The 21,095-nt window shown below is 29.6% G+C and overlaps 1 protein-coding gene across 1 annotated transcript in view; it reads left to right on the plus strand.

Annotated features, from left to right (window-relative positions):
• Positions 1 to 1,197: 1,197 nt before the first annotated feature.
• LOC106463248 (C-1-tetrahydrofolate synthase, cytoplasmic) overlaps positions 1,198 to 21,095 on the plus strand; it is a 52,494-nt gene continuing 32,596 nt past the window's right edge. Inside the window, exons 1-10 of the mRNA XM_013923249.2 lie at positions 1,198 to 1,409; positions 2,792 to 2,876; positions 4,181 to 4,294; positions 7,910 to 7,969; positions 13,595 to 13,671; positions 14,725 to 14,825; positions 17,778 to 17,914; positions 18,739 to 18,850; positions 20,325 to 20,489; positions 20,856 to 20,876. Coding sequence (XP_013778703.1) covers positions 1,360 to 1,409; positions 2,792 to 2,876; positions 4,181 to 4,294; positions 7,910 to 7,969; positions 13,595 to 13,671; positions 14,725 to 14,825; positions 17,778 to 17,914; positions 18,739 to 18,850; positions 20,325 to 20,489; positions 20,856 to 20,876 — 922 coding nt within the window. The 5' untranslated portion in view covers positions 1,198 to 1,359. The remainder of the gene's footprint in view (positions 1,410 to 2,791; positions 2,877 to 4,180; positions 4,295 to 7,909; positions 7,970 to 13,594; positions 13,672 to 14,724; positions 14,826 to 17,777; positions 17,915 to 18,738; positions 18,851 to 20,324; positions 20,490 to 20,855; positions 20,877 to 21,095) is intronic.

Genomic DNA, 21,095 nt, shown 5'->3' on the forward strand with positions numbered 1-21,095 from the left:
AAGATTTCATGTTTCGTACGAAGTGTCAGTTTTGATCGGATTACAAAGAGTTTTACGTGGTTCAAGACGTGAGTCAACCAATGTAAAATCATCTCAAGAGACAACAACTGTTAATTAGTTCACTGATCTAATATAAAAGTACACACACTGTGTTTTTACTTTGCATTAAAAAAAAAGACTGTTTTACATTTAACATCAAATCTCCAGTCTGTCTATTTTATTAGCTTGAATTCAGATTTACTATGTAATTATCCTATCCGAATTTACCGTTATAAAACGGACCTATCTATACTCGTGGGGAAATTAATTTAGCATGAGAATATCACATGGCGAAGGACAATGGTGTAGTTGACCTGTTCCAAACAATGTGCGAAGTTGCAGAAATATCTTCGAGTGTAAAGTAGATATTATCTTCTAGAAAACAACAAACGAACAAAGGTGACTAGAACGAAAACAACTCAACGGTTTTCTCGGTCAAGTGTTTATGCGAAAACTGCAAACAGACTAAGTGAAATTTAAAATAAATTCTTATGTTAAAGTAAGAAGGTAGAAAACATAATAGCATGCATGCATCCTACAACGTCCTGTAAAACTCTGGGGAAACATTGTCTAGTCCAGGTGTTTTATTTATTAATATCTTAATCTTTTCATTGTATCATATACCCCAGTAGCTTAATGGTAAGTCCCTGGACTGACACTAAAAATCGGATTTCGATATCTATATGACTATGACTCTCTTAAGGTAGCCAAACGACTCGTCATCTAATTAGTGACGCGCATGAAAGGATTACGAGATTCTCACTGTCCCTATCTACTATCTAGCGAAACCACAGCCAAGGGAACGGGTTTTGAGAAATCAACAAATAGCCCGTTGTGTAGCTTTGTTCTTAAAAACAAACAAACATTTAGTTTCAAAGAATTAATATGTACAGAATCAGGCCAGTTTCTAATATTTACTATATAGAATGTTAACAGGTTCGGAAAAAAGCTAACATCCTCATTTGTAAAAATAGAAGAGAAACAAATATTTAAAAGGTCAGTCAGCTTATAGCCTGTTATTATTTATAACTATTACCACCACTGACATTAACATTTTCACAGGTTTTCTACTCCAGAATTTCTAAATTTTTATAATATATATATATATATATATGCTTTTATTTATATCAATTTATTCTGTTTAGCGCTGTCTTACGTAGAACATAACAGGACCTCATGCGACATCACGTGAAGCGTGGCGATAATATTTACAAGGTTTAATAAGTAAGACTTTGACCGGTGTTTGTTGTGCGTAAATAAGTACGGTAAAACGTGAATTTCAGTTAACAGTATTAAGATAAATTTTAAAACTAGTTGAGAATGTCTGGAGAAGGCCTAGCGAAAATTTTATCCGGAACAGAAGTAGCTCGGTAAGTATATATCATCTGAAGATTTAAACACTTCGGGAGTAGTACTATTACTACCAGTACTAGTCTAGTTCAAGTAGTAGTACTACAGTGGATGTTATTTTTATTAATATTATTACTATATATTATTATTAGTACAAGTAATACTATTAGTATTACTTATACTTTACATTATTACCGATGTAGTGCTTACAGTTTATAAATTCTGTAAAGTTTAAGTTTCACTTTTAGTGAAACACAAGTAATTAGAATTTAGAGTTACCTACTGTTATTATATTTTTCACTTAATATATTTGATGTGTGAGATTCTGACATCTGTCTTTCGAGATACATGCAATCTTGACAGAAAAGCTGGCAGTTGTCCTTACATTTCCCAACTATTACTGGCTTTGTGAGAATCTCTATAGTGATTGTATTACAATAACACTGTGATTTTAAGCAAAGTTTAATAACAAAATTTCTCCACCCCACCCCCAAAAAGGAAATCATTGCATCTCCTTCAGTTCTTTTCAGTTTTTGAGTTTATGAACACCATTGTGTTTCTCAAACAACATTGCATATTCCATAAACTTTGCAAGAGAGTTACTGTTAAGTAAATAACATTTGTGTGCCTACCAGACATAGAATACTGTACATGGTCTGGTTGGCTCAAACTAATATATTTAAATTTTAATAATAATAATGTTAGCGACATTTCTGTGTGAGATAGCAAGAAATGTTTAATCTGTTAAAAAGGTAATTAGTTTCATTAATAGAATTATAATTTTTCTCCTAAAATTTTATTGTCAAATGCTTACATAAAACATAATTGAAAATTATGTGAAATATAATAAATTTTGAATCTTCTCTATGCAAGTTAGCTAGGATACTGCCATATTGAAAAGATTTTTCATTTCCTTTGTAATTCTTTTATCTATTATTGGCAAAATTTTTTCGTAACTTTGTGATTTAGGTACTTGATTTTTAAGAACTCATTCAAAGACATTTATGGTACTGATAAGTCCCCTTGGTTCCAATCTTCCCTTACTTTGAACTTCTCTGTTTCATTAAAGCAATAACTCAAATGGGTTGTAGCCTGTAGTGATTTAAACAATGTTCCATCAATTATTAGGTTATGTACTTGAAGACTGAGGTATATAAATAGTACAAGACTTGAATATGGTAGCCAGTCATTTAGAAACTTTAGGAAACTTGGTTACAGCTGTGTTACTGTGCTGAAAATATTCCTGTAATTGTTACTGTGGAAGATTTAGCTGATATATATATATATATATATATATATACACACACACACTTGTGTTATGTGTAAGAAAGGATTAATATTTGTAAAGCTTTTATTATTATTGAGAAGTACAAGAAATTGACTGATTGTTTTTTTATTACAGAGAGATTCGAAACCATCTAGCAAATGAAGTGAAGGAAATTAAACAAAAATTTCCAGATTTCAAGCCAAAGCTTGTTATTGTACAGGTAAAGTAATATTGTCTAGTTCTGTGTTATGTAAAGATGTTATACATAAAGTTTCTCAAATGTAATTGGTACATGTTATAGTAACAATTCTATATTTAATCTATTTCCATTGTATGATATTATGGGAGTCATAGGGTGAATTTCATTCCCAAAAAGAGTTTCATTCCCTGTAATCATAACCAGGTGTTCATCGTTTTCGCTAAATCAGCCTATAATTTGGGCATATAACACCAGGACATCAGGTTTCATACATTCACCCCCCCCATCCTCCAGAATATACACTATGTGGTTATTCTCTGTATGATATATTTATTTATTTGAATGATGAGATCATCTTAGATATTTGCACATTATTAGTAATAAATTATAACACAGTAGTTTCATCATTAAGTGAAACACTTACTATATTGTTTGCTGACAGGTGTCAAGTTCCATGGTGGAATACTTTATTTTTGTAGTTACTAATAAACACTAAAGAAGAATTAAATGCTGTATTTAGGTAGATAAATAGATATTTTTTTGTTCAATTGAAAAGTCAACAGTTTCATAAAACTGAATGCTAATTTGTGAGGTTAATACTTTTTTTAGGCTTAAGGGCTTTGTTATTAAAATTTCTAAAATGTGTGTTGTAACAACTAAACCATTTTTTTTTCATGAAGTTTCTCTTGGGGCCATTTGTGAAATATATCCCTCCTTGAAAACATTTAGTGTATTATTATTAAAAAATATATTGAAAAGTTCTTCATATATGAAAATACTGAATAAGAAAAAAAAACAGAAAAATTCTCCTTCCCTTCTGAGTTTGCTAAAGCAAAATATAAGATGCAGAAACTTAAAAAATTAATATAATGTTAAAAAGAAAATTCTCATCAGTTTTCATTTTGAAGGGCCAATATCTTGTTCTTTTATGTTTGACTTATTAATTTATTGTTTTTTATCTTTCTTTGTTTCATTTTGTGGGATAATGGCATGGTTATTGTGTTTGTATATCTAAATTTCAATACAGTACACACCAAACTAAACTTTTCTAAATTTTGGTAAACATATCAGGATATTAAAAAATATTCCCTGATCATGTGTTTTCCCTATTGGAAGTTCCGACTGATAAATTGAATTGAGTATTCTGTATTTGGAGTTTAAAGTTTAAAGTTTTTTCTTTCTGGCAATTTATTGTCTAGAGAAATAAACCAATATAGTTAACAGTCATATATGACATATAGCCATGTATTATCTGGTGCATTGATTTTTTGTAAAAACTAGCAATTCATGTTAAATTAAATATTCTTTGAATTTTCTCCTCGTAGGTAGGAGGCCGAGAAGACTCAAATGTTTACATTCGAATGAAAATACAGGCAGCTGCCGAAGTTGGTGTTGAAGCAACTCACATAAATTTTCCTCGTTCAATCAGCCAAGGAGAGGTTAGAAATATTGAATACTTGACAAAGTTTATTGAACAGAATAATGCCAGCTTTTTTTTTACTTTTGAATTTTCAATTTTAATGGATATTTTGTATCATATAAATCATTAAGTTTTTACAGCTTTTGTATTAGACAATTTGTACACAAAGCGTAAAAATTCTGATGTACTTCTCTACTCTTCTACTTGTATAAAAGGTCATTGGGTACTTCTTTAACAACTTACACAGAATCAATTCATGAAGACTGTAGTACTTGTAACTCTTTTTAATATTCAAATATTTAATTTCATCTTCACCTGATGTATAACATAAACAAATCTTAAGACACAATAGATAATTGTAGCAGTGGGGTTGACTTCTCTGTTTATTATTATGTTTATATTTTCAACTGTTCCATTTTATGCAGACATACATTGATATTATTACCTCTTGACTTTTAACACCTTGCAACTTTCCCTAGCTTCTAAGTGAGAAGTGATAAAGCTGTAAGTCACATAATGCTATGAACACTTTTCATTTAAGTTCTGTAAAGAGGTACACTCAAGTTTTGTCTACAGATATTGTTAATGCCATGCTTGATTTACATTAGTGTATGTGTCTTTTTCTTTGTAAGCACATTTGTTCACACCGTATATGCAATATCAGCTCATACTTGTTCGTAGCACCAGCAGGTTTCAAATTAATTGTGTAATCAGCACTACTTTTTATTTTTTGTTGAAAATCACATTTCATTATAAAGGAATTGAAAACATCAGAAATTAATAACATTGTGAGCATAGAGAAATGGAAGCATATTTCAAATAAATTATTGAATGAGTTTTTACAGAAATGTTTATTAGAACTTTAAGGTAAGTCAAAGTGGAAAAACCATGAAACCCATCAAGATACTATCTGCCACACCCCATACAAAACCAACCATGTAAAACTTCAAAATTCTATTTTTAGCCTTATCCATTTATCTATCCAACAGAAGTTCAATAGAATTTCAACATATCATCAGGTAGATCATTTCACAAGCTTATTGTTTTAACAAAAAATAATTTTGCTAAAGAACAAGCCATTATGTAAACTTCCAACATTAAAATTATTACACGTACCTCTATTATTCAAGTTATCATTTCCAACTTTAGTGTATCTTTTTGCTATTAAAACAGAAGTTTCATATGCAAATTATCTAAGCCCTTATAACTTAGAATCAAGGAATTTCTAGCTCTTGCATGATCCATAGAAAATGTGATGGGTCAGATCTTTGGATCGCTGTTCCGAGCTCCAGTTTTTCAAGCCATATACTTTTTTTTCCCCTTGTAACAAGAGGACTAAATTTTCAAATAATTGTCCAAATGAGGCCTCACCAGTATCTTTTACAAGGATACAATAACTTACTTGCTCTTAAATTAAAATTTTTTTAGAAATAGAACCAAAACATTCTGTTTGCTCATTTCATCGTAGCTTAACACTCAATTTTAGGTTTGTCATTCAGCTTAAACTGTTATACGTCAAACCTCATCAGACATCACATGTTGAGAATCTTAACTCTTTAAACCCATAATTTTTTTGCACATTCTGCTGGAATTAGTTTCATGATTTCATAATAATTATCACCATACCTTAGAATTTCAATTTTCTTAATTTTGTCTTTCTCTTTTCAGCATCAGTTTTTGAGTAATAGCCTCAAAACTCTCCCTGTTGGACATTTGGTGCCACTGTCCAATGGGTAATTTGGGATTTTCGGCTGGATGCTGGTAGCTTCTATTCAGGATTGAGGGGTTAAGTTGGGTGGTACCACACTAGATTATGTTGCTGCTGCGGCTTATTCTTTAGTGTAGCTCTTGTTACATTAAACATGACTAAAGGTTTGGATGAGTTCCTCAGTTTCAAAGAACATTGAGTTCATTTCATCAGTTTTTTAGAATTCATCTGCTAGGTATGAAAGATTAAAGGTTTGTGTAAGGCTTTTGATGATACACATCTTCTCAGCTTGACAGAGCTATGCTCTGTTGGGTATCTCAATCTTATCAAAGCCATAAAAAATGTGGATACTGACTAGCATTCTCTTGTTACAAAGTTCAAGGAAGAACTTAAGAACAGTTCAACAGCAGATGTTCTTTTATGTGAGATATTTCAATGGAATTATGCATATGCTTTCTTGACATATTGCTAATTATTGCCTGTTAAATAAAGCATTTTAAGAAACAAATATTATGCTCTCAACAATGAAACAATACATGCATGGGGCAAGACAGAGTTTGACAGATCTACTGGCAGGGGGAGGTGATCTTTAAGAAGAATCACCTTTGACATGGTGGCTGTAGGTAGATCTAAACCCCATATGTTAGAAGGGCTTCCATTCAACAGCTCCTAGACAATATGAATTAAAGTTTTCCATGCATTGACATGAACCTTGTAACAGATATGGAAATATTCAGTGTTTGAAACTGCCCTCCAATAAATACATCTACAAGTGAGTTTGTAGTGTCTTCTTCTGATGTTGAAATTGCTAAATTTGGTGATCCAGCTCTTGAGTTATTCAAAGAATTATTTTGAGTTTGCTACTTTGGCTAATATTGTCCACTGTGTAAGCAGTGTGGCCTGCAAGAGAGATTTCAATTTCAAATCACATTACACTATGACAATAACAATAAAAACATTGCCACTCATGATTGCATGTGCAAAATTGTAACAATACAAATTAGCTAATACAAATTTTTGTTAAATATTCTCATGCTTAAATAATTATAGCCAATGCTTTTGTCATGCATAGTTTTGAAAAGGTTGGTTCAACCCCCTTTCACTTTTATCAATATTTCAACTCATTTTTTCATATTTCAGCATTGTCACTAAGACCAAGATTCATTTGAGTAAAAAAAAATACGTTAAGTGCGATCAGCTTTTCATAACTTTGTATCATAAGCAAATTTAGAAATATTACACTTATAGAAGTTATGAAAGAATAAAGGACAATAGAATGATATTGAGAAAAAAATACTAGGTTATTAAACTCGGATACCTTCCTCACAAGATTAGCTATTTTTGTTCAGTGCTGCCCTCTATATGCAAAATATTTCTTTACACATGCCATAATCCTTCCACTCCTCCCTTTTGGAATTACAAGATTTCAACATGTCTCTCATGCAAATCATCATGCATCACCTCCTCACCAGTACCCTCGATGTCAATGGATTGCACACAATATTCGATAGCCTCGACATCAGTGAATTACAAACACAAAATTAATTAATTAATTAATATTATTTACACTAAACAGTCTTTTATATCTGACACTGGGAAATATTTTTGAATTGATAATCTTCTAGCTTAAAATTTAGTAGTCTTCTGTAAATAAATTAAACTCAAATATAGCCAGTCTATTTTTCTTATCTGTATTTTTATTTTTTTTATAAATGTATGTCACTATTAATCCAACAACATTGAATCTAGAAAAAATAAGAAAGACCTTTCAGTGCCATCTTCAGAAAAAATTATTTTTGTATGACAATTAATCTACTAGTTTTTAACATAGTAGTGCATAAATGAAACTTTTATACTTGTATATACTTTAGTTTGTTTTATTAATTTTAATAGTCTAATGAAAATTAATAAATCATTTTCTTGTAGCTTATTTCAGAAGTTCAGAAACTCAATGGAAACCCATCCATTCATGGAATTATAGTACAGGTAAGTGTGGTTAGAAGACTGTACACCTTACATACCTATGGAGTAACATGTGGGTAAAATTGGTACATTTTAATAACTTTGAGGTAATAATGATAAATATTAAATCTGTGTGATGATCAGAGAATATTTTGTTTAATAGAAAGTATTTATATTTTGATTGCGTATGAATTTTTTTGCTAGAAAATAATTTGTTCACAATGCACTGATTTGATGTTGAATTGTTTTATATACTGTCACAATCTCACAACTGCTCTTCAGTTCATTACAAATTGTGTAAAGACCCCCAAATATAAAATACAAGTTAAAACCAACAATGTTTGGTCAAAGTTGTTTATAATCTCATCTATTCATTTAATTAAATTTTTTTAAATGTTATTACGAAATTATTAAAAACTATCATACGACTGATGAACAAAGCATAATATCTTAAAATATTTACCATATTAAACTTTATTTAATTTGTACTTGAATTTTTTTGTACTCATCTCTTATTTTAGATCATTACATTTAAATACAAGTTTTGGACTGAAAACATAAGTTTTGATATATAGTTAGCTGATCCACAACATAACTGACATCTACTATTGTTACAAGTTTGTACCCCTTGAATCATGGTTCCTTTTATACTGTTACATAAATTAAACACTTTTTTTAATTTTTTGGCTAATAATTAGCTGCTATTATTTGGTACTCCCTAAAAATATCTTTCAGTTCTCCAGAACAATTTGGTATTGTCTTCCTAGTATTTGTGATGTTAACATGTGAATTACTGTAAAAAATTGTCAGTATTGGGAGTACTTTCTTGTTGCTGTAATTATTAGGGCCAAATACTTTTGCATAGAAACTAGTTTTTATTATTACTATTAAACCCTCCAGGTAGTGCCACTGTAGTAAACTTGTTTTAATTATTTTAATCATGTCTGTTGGGTTTTTTTTCTTACTTACTATTAAATTATTCTTCTAGCAAGGTTAATAGAAATAATTCATTTGATATGCCTTGGATGATTACTTTGGAAATCTTATATATGATTGTGAGTTAATTGGTTTATAGAATACTCATGCTGCAACTTCATTATTTGCATGTAGCGTAATATTTACAACTAAAACCAATAAATCAGTCCTGTTTCTCCATTATAAACTTAATATCTGGATGTAATTTATACAAAATATTCACAAAATCGTTTAAGTTAGATTTTTCTTCCATGAAATGAATCAATCGTCTAAATGTATATATATCCACCAATTTTTTAGGGTTTATTCATAATCATTTAGAAAATTCCATGACCCTCTATTGCAGATGTTTATTAAAGAAAAACATAACTAAATCAGCATATGTAAGACCTTTACTTGTGCCTGTTGCTCCTTTCTCTTGATGAAAATGATTTTCCTCAAAAACAAAATTATTATTTTTTTAAATTAAGTTAATAGCCTCCAGTAAAAACGGTTTCCAAAATTTTGAGTGTAGTGAATATGGGAATTTATACAGAAAGTATTGAGTCATTATTTAAGATAATATTCAATTGCATAATTAAATGAATGGACAAGATTACTTATTTGAGTATATTATAGTATTAGATGTATTTAACAGGGCTGGGCAATTAAACAAAACTTGTCCACGGGACAAAATGCTAGAAAAATTTTCTTGTCCTTCTAAAAAATCTACTTTGACCCCTCAACATACTACAAAATACCCACACAAACCAAATATAACTTTTAGGATTTTGCTTTTACTAACCACTGAATAACAGTTGAAATTACTGTGGTCATCCAGTCTTTACTAGAAAGATGTGAACCTAAAAAACAATGACATTGTCAAGAATGAAGAATACTATACACTCAAATAAGCCCGACAAACGTTTATTTGTAGAGCACTAATAACATTTCATCCAAAAGCTCTTCATCAAATAACAAAACAAAATTCAGTTATTAATTACTAGTAATTCTTGCTTCATGAAAGCAAATACAAAAAACTTAATTCAGTCTAAACATACTTGCCAAAACTGAGCACACCTGATTTTGGTGCATTCTCGATATAAGGCTAAACAAAAAAGAATCATTTTTCTTTCTTTTTTCTTTTGTTCACGTTTTCATTACATTTATGTACAATGTCATTGTACTATCTGTTTACCCTGCAAGTTAGTTTCTTTAGTGTAGATATATATAACTTACATGTCAGACTAGTTATTTAGATCATTTACTTTAAAAATGAATTTGGCAGAGTGCTGTATATTCATCCTGATTTCTATCAGTCTTTGTTTTTATTTCTTTTCTTGTTCCCATTTTGCTTATGTGAATTTACATGCTGGAATATATTTAGACACCACATTATAATACTTGGCTGTTTTCTGACATGTTTATATTTACTTTATTGACAATACATGTAATTCATATATTCTTGTCAAGCTATTTAGGTTGAGGATTTGCTTCAAAAAGTGATGTGATTGTATTTTCATTATTCATATTTACACTATATTAAAAGGTCATGTTAATACAGAATTCTTCATTATATATGCAAGACTACTTTAATAACATGCAAACAAATTAAGATCACTGTGTTTCTAAAACACAATTATAACAAGATCTACAGGTGCATCATGGAAAATATTCAACTGTACCAAGCACCCTTTTAAAAGAAAAAAAGACCTGGAGGCATATATCCAAAAGCAATAGAAGTAGGGTTCTGAGACATCCCATTTTGTGGAAGTTTGTACCAGTGTCCCAAGAAAAGTTCTCAGGACATAAAATGTCCCAGTCTAATGATAAAGACATCAAACTGTCAGTCAAATTGAATCATGAACATAACAGGCTTACATTGTTGTAACATTTACTCTCCTGCTGCCAAACTCTCTTGAAAGGTCTGTATGTGTGTGGTGAGAAACCAAGGTCTGTGCATATTTTTTAGCTAGTAGTACTGTAGTAGACCTATAGCATTCAGTGAATGTGTGGTAGACAGTTAAATGTCAGGGACTGTTCTCTAAGATAGGTTAATCATTTTTGATACTAAACATATTATAGTGTCAACATGCTGAAAAGAAAGTTTGTTTTTATGTTAGTTTGAAAGCAGACTTCCCTTTTTTATTAAAGGCAAGTGAGTTGGACAATAAAGTTGAGTACACTATTTCCAAAGCTGTGTTATCGATAGCACACACTGGCAAATCAGTCATTATAAATCACACTGCCAAGAAAATTCATAAGAACCATTTTGAAGTTAAAGGCTGGGCTGTCCTGTTTTTTGGTTAGGAAATCTGATCACTCTAGATAGAAGTCCAGTAACAATGAGTGAATTAGCTTTTCATTGGGCTACCCCTTCCCTCAATTGAGAACTTAGATAATGTTGTCACCAGAATAAAACAAATGTTATCTGACTAGACATTGAGTTTTCTTATTATTTATTCCATATTGGGTTTTAAACTTTGTAAGGTAAAGCTATAATAATTAAAACATTTATATCACAAAATATATTAAAAGTTATTTTAACTTTGTTTGAATGATTTAGGTTACTTTAGAATTATACGGTCAACTTTAATTGATCCAAAGTACTATATTATTAGTGGAAGTCTCTCTTTCGTATGTAAAATATTGAAAAGTTGGTTACAGTGTTACACAGCTAACTTTTAAAAAAGTTGATGCATATTGTACTATCATCATATAAGTAAAACAATTCAACAGCTAGTATTGAGAATTTAAACAATGTTGTTAACACAGTAGTACTATATTATCTGAATAGACTTTCTAGTTTTATTCTTATTCATTCCCTAATGGTTTTCAAATTTTGTAAGATAAGGTTATAGTTATCAGGTGATATAAATTGGCCACCCGTGTTATACCTGGGGAAACTTTAAGGAATTTGTAAAGAAATGAAGACAGTTGACAAGACACGAAACATATTTAGTTACAAAAGCTTCAAACATTTAAGAATACTTATTCCAGCCTCAGTAAAATCTTACAATATTATTATAGTTATATTTATTACCAAATGCTATGGTAACTTCAGTTAATTAATTTATTTAAAATATTATTATAGTTATATTTATTACCAAATGCTATGGTAACTTCAGTTAATTAATTTACTTAAAATATTCTTTGAAGAACTAAACGGAATGAAGTATCAAAATTACAACTTGCATGAGATGTCAAGTTATAATTTAACTAGTTACTGAGTTTTATGAATTGGATTAAAGAAGAAATAATGGAACATTGTGTATTTCTTATGTTAACATTTATACACACACATAATATGTTTTTTGCTTGTTTTCATGAAACTTAAATCAAAGAAACACTTCTAATCAGGTAAATTAAGTATTCAGTAAACAATCAGAAAGTTGTGCTAAAGGTAATTTTGATATTGTGATCAGCTTTACTGTGGAAATGTTTTTAAGCAATTAAAACCTCAATATTTCAGCCTGTAGGAGCAGACCATCATCGGGTAATTTGTGACTAACTCTAGAATGCCAGTGTGGCTAGTTTAGTATACAGGTGTAACTTGTATGGTTTCGTAGTGACCCCATGTTAGCATTCTAGGGTTAACAATGATTACTTTAATTGGTTAAAAAAAAACATTTCCACTGCAAATCTGATCATGGTATTAAACTCGGCCACCCAGTGGGATCCTCATCTCTTACAAGTAAACTTTTTTTTTTTTCTATTTAGAAAAAAAATCATCTTAATATCACACATATACAGACAAACTAGAGGTATCCGTGAATGTATGTTTCAAACAATGATGGGAATACTCTGGCTATTAGGTTTATAATTGATTCTCATGTTTTTCATGAGAAAATACTAGAAATTAAAAACTAGGAACATATATATGGTTGCTAAAGCCCAAATCTTAATCTGTTGTTCACTATCTGCATCCAGTTCTGTGAGGGTGGTTAAATTACTCCTAATGTGACAGAAAGAATGTATAAGAAACAAATATAAGTAAAAATATAGACAGATTACTAAAAAACAAAAGTACTGAGCATCAGAAGTAAAATTTATCTCCTGGATTTGGCTTTCCAGTTTATTTTGTTTGTTCAGTTACATAATGGAAAGGTTGCCAACATGATATCAGGCAGGTGTCTGACAGGTCAACTGTGCCATGTAATAACTGCTATCTTCATAGCATTCCAATTAGGAATCACCATGGATTACAGGACAGCAGCTGGAGTTTTAATCAGTAATGTGATGAGTAACTTGAGAAGAGCTGCTTCTACCTCAAAGTTAACAAATGCAAGTTGTTTTTACTCTTAACAAAATCCACAGTAGTGGCAACACCATAAATGGGCTCCTTTTTTTCTCTACATTACTGAGTATCTTTTTTTTTCTTTTGACATGTGATTCAGTCAGACTAACTCTGACCACTTTAAATTTAAAGGTTTTCCTGCTCAGCAGGTTGTACCTAGTGACATATTGTCAATAGCATGGATTTGTTTAACTGTATTCAGTGAATTAATGGTTCTAAATCATACTCTAATTTTTTGCTCTGTTCATTTGGTTGAAAAAAATATTCATTATAAAATCTTCTCTCTTTAAATCTTGAGAGTAGGTTATGTGTTGTAATATGAAATGTATATGTGGACTTTATATGGATCATATAAAATATTGTTTGTGTGATGATCAAAATGTCCTTGGTTGTTTCAGCTTCCCTTGGACAGTGAGGAGCCCATAGACTCAAACCTGATCACAAATTCAGTATCACCTCATAAAGATGTTGATGGGTATGTAGAAATGCTTATGGATATTAAACTACATCCATAATCAAGTTTTAAGATATTTCAATTCATTTGTCACAAAATCTTTTATTGAAAATAGAAAATTTAACTGCCTTCTATGGTATGGCAATTATGTATAATTTTCAATAAGAACTTTTAAGATGATGTATACAGTCTCATTTGTTTCTAATTGAAGCTGACAAAACTGGCATCATCTAGAATACTGGTTGTAACATTACTGAGAAAAAGATTGGAGTGCATAAGAAACATTTACCATTGATTTTCATTAGATACCATTTTATGATAATTTGTTGCCGTTCGCTTTTGGGTGGTTAGGACTCTAATATGACATGTATAATTTAGTGTGTATAAATAGATAGATATTAATAAGCTAAGAATTTAAGAGGAAACTTGCATATTCTATTGTTTACCCAATTGTTGCCCTAGTAAGCTAGTAAAATGCTTTACTTTGTATGCTGTAGGTGCATATGATGAACAACTATAGAAAGCTGTAAATATCATGTAAATATCTATTCTTGGGGCATGAGAGGCTGTAACAGCAGCTGATTTAATCACATTAGTTATTAAATTGTTTTTGTAATTTGGATATAAATCCATTTGTGGTGTTTCCTAGATATCAAGAAAATTAGGATTAATTAAACATTTCTTATTATTATTGGCTCTAGTTTTTATTCATTCAGCACACCAAATAGATTCATTTAATAGTCACAGAAATATTTTAGCTTAATACATAAAATATGGAAAATAAATACAAAATTCTTATTTACACCAAAATGCCCCTTAAAGTGTATTAGCTTTTTTAGTGTAGATATTTTTATCTTGTTTATACATTGTAAAGTTATAAAAAATATTCCTTAAAAAAACTAAAAACATTTTGAATTATATATCGTTTCTCAGTTTTAATAGTCATATAATAAGCTACACTATTACTCAGAAGTGAAAGCTATTAACTATTAGTTACAAAATAGAATAGAGAAAATCATAAATTGCAGTACTTTAAAGGTAAAAGTTTAAACTCAAGTGAAAAAATAATTTCAGAATTCATGATGAAAATGCTGGGCGACTTGCTCATGGACAGCTTGAGGGATTTTTCTTACCTTGTACACCTTCAGGTTGTATGGAGTTGATTAAACGATCAGGTTAGAAAAAACTTACATTTTCTTTCTCTACAGTGTTTGTAGTTGAAAGTATTTGCAATGAAAGACTACCACTTGCTGACATTAACCAATAGCCTGAAATTGTAGCGTGTTTAGTGTTCACAATAGAATAAGAAGCAAAAATTAAGAGAAAAAATGGACTAAATTTTATTGCACAATATTTTAGTTATTATTTGAACAATTAAATCTAGATTTCTTTAGCCACTATTTAAAAATAAAATAGTAGTATGACCTGAGGTTTCACAAACTAAAAACAAAATATCAATTTTGAAAAAGTATTCATGGTTTAAACATGCTACAGGAAAAAAGTGTGGTTTCCAATAACAAACTAAAAACAAAATAGCAATTTTGAAAAAGTAATCATGGTTTAAACATGCTACAGGAAAAAAGTGTAGTTTCCAATAACTAAATTTTTAAGTATTTGGAACTGTTTGGGAACTTATTAAATTTAACAGCCATGTTAGCAATGTTTCACTTGTAACAGCACTAACTGAACCCAAATGTATTTTAGTAACCTAATACTTGCAAGTAAATAACCTACTTATTTTTTACTTTTTATGTCGTTTAAATTAATGTTATGAGATAATTATTTTTACATTATGTGTGTCTTCCAAACAAAGCAGGATTTTGCCTAAAATCTGTGACTGTTATAATCAAAGATATTGAAACATAGCTTAGTCTAAAATCTGCAGTCACGTTGCTGGTATGTTGTCAAATAGAAGGTCAGAAACTTTAATAAACATACACAACAACATAAGGACCTATTTCTTTCATTTGAAAGTTAAATAATAACTCTTCACTAGTTGAGTTACACACAAAGTATTTTCCTGTTAGATAATTATTGCATTGATTTTGAATTGCAAGATAACCATATTTTCATCTTTAGAAGAATTGTAATCTCCTAGTATCATAGTCAGAATGCATCATATGGCAGATCAATATACTTGAAATAGGGTGCCTCGATGAGGCAAAAGTTTATTAAACATGTGCTGTTTAGCAGTGTACATGTATAATGCTTTAAAAACATTTTTGTATAATTAGAAGATGACAGAAATTTGCAACTTATAAAACATTTTTACATGCAGTGGTTAACTTGTTGCTCCTTTCATCCACTTAGTGACCAATCATGTTATTTATTTAGTTTACTCAAAGTCAGAACAATTCATTTTATGTTATTATGGATATTAATGTGTGATACTGTATACATGTACTTTACAACAGGCTAGGATTAAAGGATCTGTACTTATTTTTTTGGTATTTTTGCTGTATTCTTACCATACTTTTAATGCTATTATAATACAATTGTACTGTATTTTTAGAAATGTATTTGTTTATTCTTTACAAGTAGAACTAATGTAAACAAACACAGTAGTTTGTCCAAAACATTTAAGTGACTGGTAATTTTCTTTTGATACAAGTTGTAGTCTACTGTATAGATAATGTAACTTTTGAATTTTTAACAATTTAAAGTTACATCATTAATTTTTACTACACATTTACTAATGTTTCAGTTGTGTTCATCAGGGAAATATTTTTACAACTTGTTAAAATCACAGTATATACTGCTTGTTCACCAATGACGAGCATAAACTGAGAAAAAGAAATTAAATTATATGCTGTTTCAAAAAATGTTAATAAGAACAGTACAAAAATATCAATGGAGAGTACAAAATAAAAACTTTTGTCAATTACACCATAAATGAATGTTTATTTCTATTAAACACTTAACTGTTTTATGAAATTGTAACATTAAACATAGTAGTTATACTATTATATAATATTTTAACAATATGAAATTATACAAACAACTGAATTTTAAAGAATATTTAAATATTTAATAGTGTATTTAAGTATTTTTCAAACATCCTAATAGTTGTAGGAAAATTTGTATTTTTACCAGGAAAAAAGATGAATATAATCTTAAAAAATAGGATTAAACCAACTACTATTGAGAAAGAAGTAGTTTACAGTGTAGAATGTACGGACTGTAATAATCCCTATATAGGGGAGACTGGTAGAAATTTAACTACTAAAATAGCAGAACATAGACATGCTCCATCACATGTCTACCAACATGTTAAAGATACAGAACTTTGTAGTGAAAATAAAACTGTTAGAATTATTTGTCTAGAATCTAATATTAATAAAAGAAACCATTTTAATAAAGGAATACAAACCTTTAATAAATAAAACACAAGGAGTAGGTTTATACTTATGCTAGGTCAAGGTTATATGGTTGACATCACCAATTGTGTGTACTTAAGTGTCATGTACAATTGTCCTGAATACCTGATGATGCCACGTTAACAGTGGCAAAACATTGTATTTAAATGATATATTTTTTCTATCCCATTTTAGCTGTTTTTGAATTTTAAATTTTGTAAAGTGTGGGATACTTCCAACATCTGTTATCCATGTTTCAGGATAATATGATACGGCAGTATTATTATAATGTTAAGTGATAATCATGATGCTGAATCAAATTTTAGTTATCTCTACTGAACTGTGTAGACTTTACATTACTCAGTGCTTAATGGTTTTAAAAATTTTATCGGATTCCTCATATCCACCATAAGTGTGTAGGTCTTGTTTCTGAAAGTTGTAAGGTGGAATATTGAGCATAGAAGTAAAGTTTTATCTGTCATTTATGTATTCACTATATTCAACAAATCACAATTATATACTAATTGAAATGCTCTCTACAAGTTCAGAATTTTACTTAATATTTTACTCTGCTTGCCTCAAAGAGGAATATTATTTTGGTTCACAAAAATAGATTGTCGTGTAGTTTATAGACTTGCAAGTAACAAAAAGTTCATGTATGGGGGGGAAATGCAACTATGTTTCTATTTTTCTTTCACTCTTGTTTTTTTAATGAATTTAAATGTATGCTAGGTTTTCAAGTTATCATTTCTGTTTTTATTAATTTTATAGGTATTACTCTGAAAGGTAGTAGAGCTGTGGTGATTGGTCGCAGCAAAATAGTTGGAATGCCAATGGCCCAGTTATTATGCTGGCATCATGCAACAGTGACAATTTGTCACTCACGCACCAAAGATTTGCCACAAGTTGTGAGTTATTAAAGAATGCTAAAATACTAAACATTTAGTACACTACCATTTGTTTTTCCTAAAATGATAAAAGTGGCTCTTCAACTAACAAGCCTCCTTGTGAAAATTTTCAAAATATGAAATTAATACTTATTTTTGTTAAGTTTTTATTATTTAGTCTTTGTGTATACTACCTTGCTGTGTCTGATTGGAAAAAGATGTATTTAAAATTTGATATAGAATAATAAGCTGATATTTTTGTTTTATGGAAGTTTATAAAATATGGTTATGTGAGAAATCTCTTTTTCTCGTAACAAAAAATAACTAATTCTCTATATTAGATTTGGTTTCAGTATCTTTTCTTATATTAAAATATCTAAAATGCTGTGCATTGTGTTCTGCCTTTTTGAGCCTGAAATGTCAGTAAATCAAGTTACTATAGATGTGGCCCCCAGTAGCACAGCAGTATGTCTGTGTACTTACAATGCTAGAATCCAGGTTTCAATACCTGTGGTGGGCAGAACACAGATAGCCCATTGTGTAGCTTTGTGCTTAATCACAAACAAACAATTAGCAAAAAATTATGTCGTGTAGAAAGACAAGTGGCAGTATTATTATAATTTGAAGTGATAATAATGATACTGGGTCAGATGTTGGTTTTATTTACTGAATTGCATAGACTTTACATTACTTGACACCTAAAGATTTTAAAACTTAATAGGGTTCCTCATACCCAAGAGTATACAGATATTGTTTACATAAACTATAATTAGATGTATTTGTTTAGAACATCAGAAATTTCTTATTGTACAACCTTTAACATAACTATTTTCTTGGATTTTCAGGTGAGAGAGGCAGATATTGTTGTTGCTGGTGTTGGTCAACCTCAAATGGTAAAGAAGGATTGGGTGAAACCAGGAGCTGTTGTAATTGACTGTGGAATTAATGCAATACCTGGTAATATTTGTATCTGGCTTAATATAATCTATTGAAAGACATTGTTTAGTTCTTCACACCAATCTCTAGAATCAAACTATTAAGAAATTCAAAAGTACTTGAATCATTTTTAATTTGAAGTTCATACTTAGTGAGAACTAGTGAGATTAAAAACTTAATTGTAAACCAAAGAAAATGAGGCAACCATATTAAATTTATTACAGTCATTACATTTTTTATTGGTAAAGACTGTTGAACTTTCTTATTTTTTATTAGTAGCAAGCCTTTAGTTTTAAATTTTTTAATTTATTACCAATGATGATTAAAAAAAATGTTTTTATAAGCTTTGAAAGATTTAGTACTTTGGTTTATATTGCTGTCATAAGGAAATTACTACATGAACTAAACATCAGTAGAATAATTGGCTGTATTTTTTATTTACATTTGCAAATTTGTAGACATTATATACCTGTACTTCTCAAATTTCGACTCTGAAAATTACTACAAAATAATTGTATTTACTGTATGCAAGATTGCAATAATACTTTTATGCAACCTCTGGTTTGAACAATTTTCTTTGTTTCAATTTATATAACCATTAAATTGCAAAAAAATAGTTAAAATTTGGTACAGATTTTTTGTACCAAAAATAAGTATAGGTAAATTTAAACAGTCATTTCTCTAATTTATATATTACACTTATGAATAAAGTATAAGTGTTATCTTTAAATGGTATGTGCAAGTGATTTAAATTATTATGCAATTTTATTCTATCAAACAAAAACTTTTTCCCTGAATTTTAACTTTCTTCCAATATTAGTTGATTAAGTTCTAGGCTACAGATTTTGAGTTAGTATGAAAACGTTAAAGACTACTCTACCTATCCTAGGGTATGGAAATAGTCTCTTATTTAACCATGAATGTCTTTAATTGCATTATATTTATTATGGCACTTGTTTAGAAAAAGATGGTTAAGTTCAGTAACTTTAAGCATGGTGACAATGAGAAAGCAAAGTGGGCCAGACCATTTAAGAAATTCCCCCACCCCTTAACTTCTACCAAATAATTTAGGATGTTTGTATACTGTACCAAAACCTTAAATACAATGCTCTATTTCATTTAAAAAAATCCAGTGACATCCTTGTTTAGTCTTAATATGATTTTGCATATTTTGGTAGTAAGAAATATATGAAGAAGCAAAACTTAATATTTTTAGATATTTATTAAGTCTCCTCATTTGCATTTTTTTTTCTTTTTTTGTATTTGACGTTGTTGAGTTGTTTCTAGCTCAAATATGATTACATTTACTGTTATTATGGCTCTCATATCTCTTGCACTAACCTCTCCAGCTAAGGAAACTAGACCTGGGCAAGTTTACCTTAATTTTCTTTGTTCCCAAAATGTACTACTACTCCCTCTGTGCAAGTAATACATATATATGTGTATTTTTTTATGTATGTATTAAGAATTTGTGTTATACTGTTAACCTATTCAGATTCAACAAAGAAGTCTGGATCCAAATTAGTGGGGGATGTTGCCTATAATGAAGTTCAACATGTGGCATCACACATAACTCCTGTTCCAGGAGGTGTTGGTCCCATGACAGTCGCTATGTTAATTTCCAACACTGTGAAAGCAGGGAAATTGGCATTAGAGAAAAGTCAGGTATTGAAACTTTGAATGGTGTAGCTGTATTTTGCTAAAAGTTTCTAGCATTAAGGTAGGCAAGACATTACTGTAATATAGACAAACTACTTATTTAACTTATACAAACCTTGATAAGTCTTACTGCTTGTACTTGTTTTATAAAATGAAGAGCTATAACACGTAATGTTGAAGAGTTTATTTTATTATCATAATTTTTGTATACCATGTGTGACTATTTTACAGTTGCTTTATATTACACAAATAGGCATTATGTTCTGAAACATGGTAAACTATTAATTTCAAAGGATAATGTGTTCAGTACATAATAATCTTAGGTTAAATTCTTTTTAAGGGATTAAATGTCTTTCAAAATTAACAGTATTAGAATTGAAATGGCAAAAATCAGAAAAAATCAAAAAACTTGTAAAAGTTAGAAACTGAATTAAGGGCTTTCGTGTACTCTTTTTTTTTTCTTCTTCTCCTTTAAAAACAAATTATGGACTTGATTATTGATTACATTATTTGTTAAATCTAAACAAATAATTATTTAATTTATTGTGTATTGAATATTGTAGGGAAACAAACTTAGTTATATTCTTTTATTTTTTCTTCAGATTAC

This window comes from Limulus polyphemus, unplaced genomic scaffold (genome assembly GCF_000517525.1).
Source record: "Limulus polyphemus unplaced genomic scaffold, Limulus_polyphemus-2.1.2 Scaffold1359, whole genome shotgun sequence".
Lineage (NCBI taxonomy): Eukaryota > Metazoa > Arthropoda > Merostomata > Xiphosura > Limulidae > Limulus > Limulus polyphemus.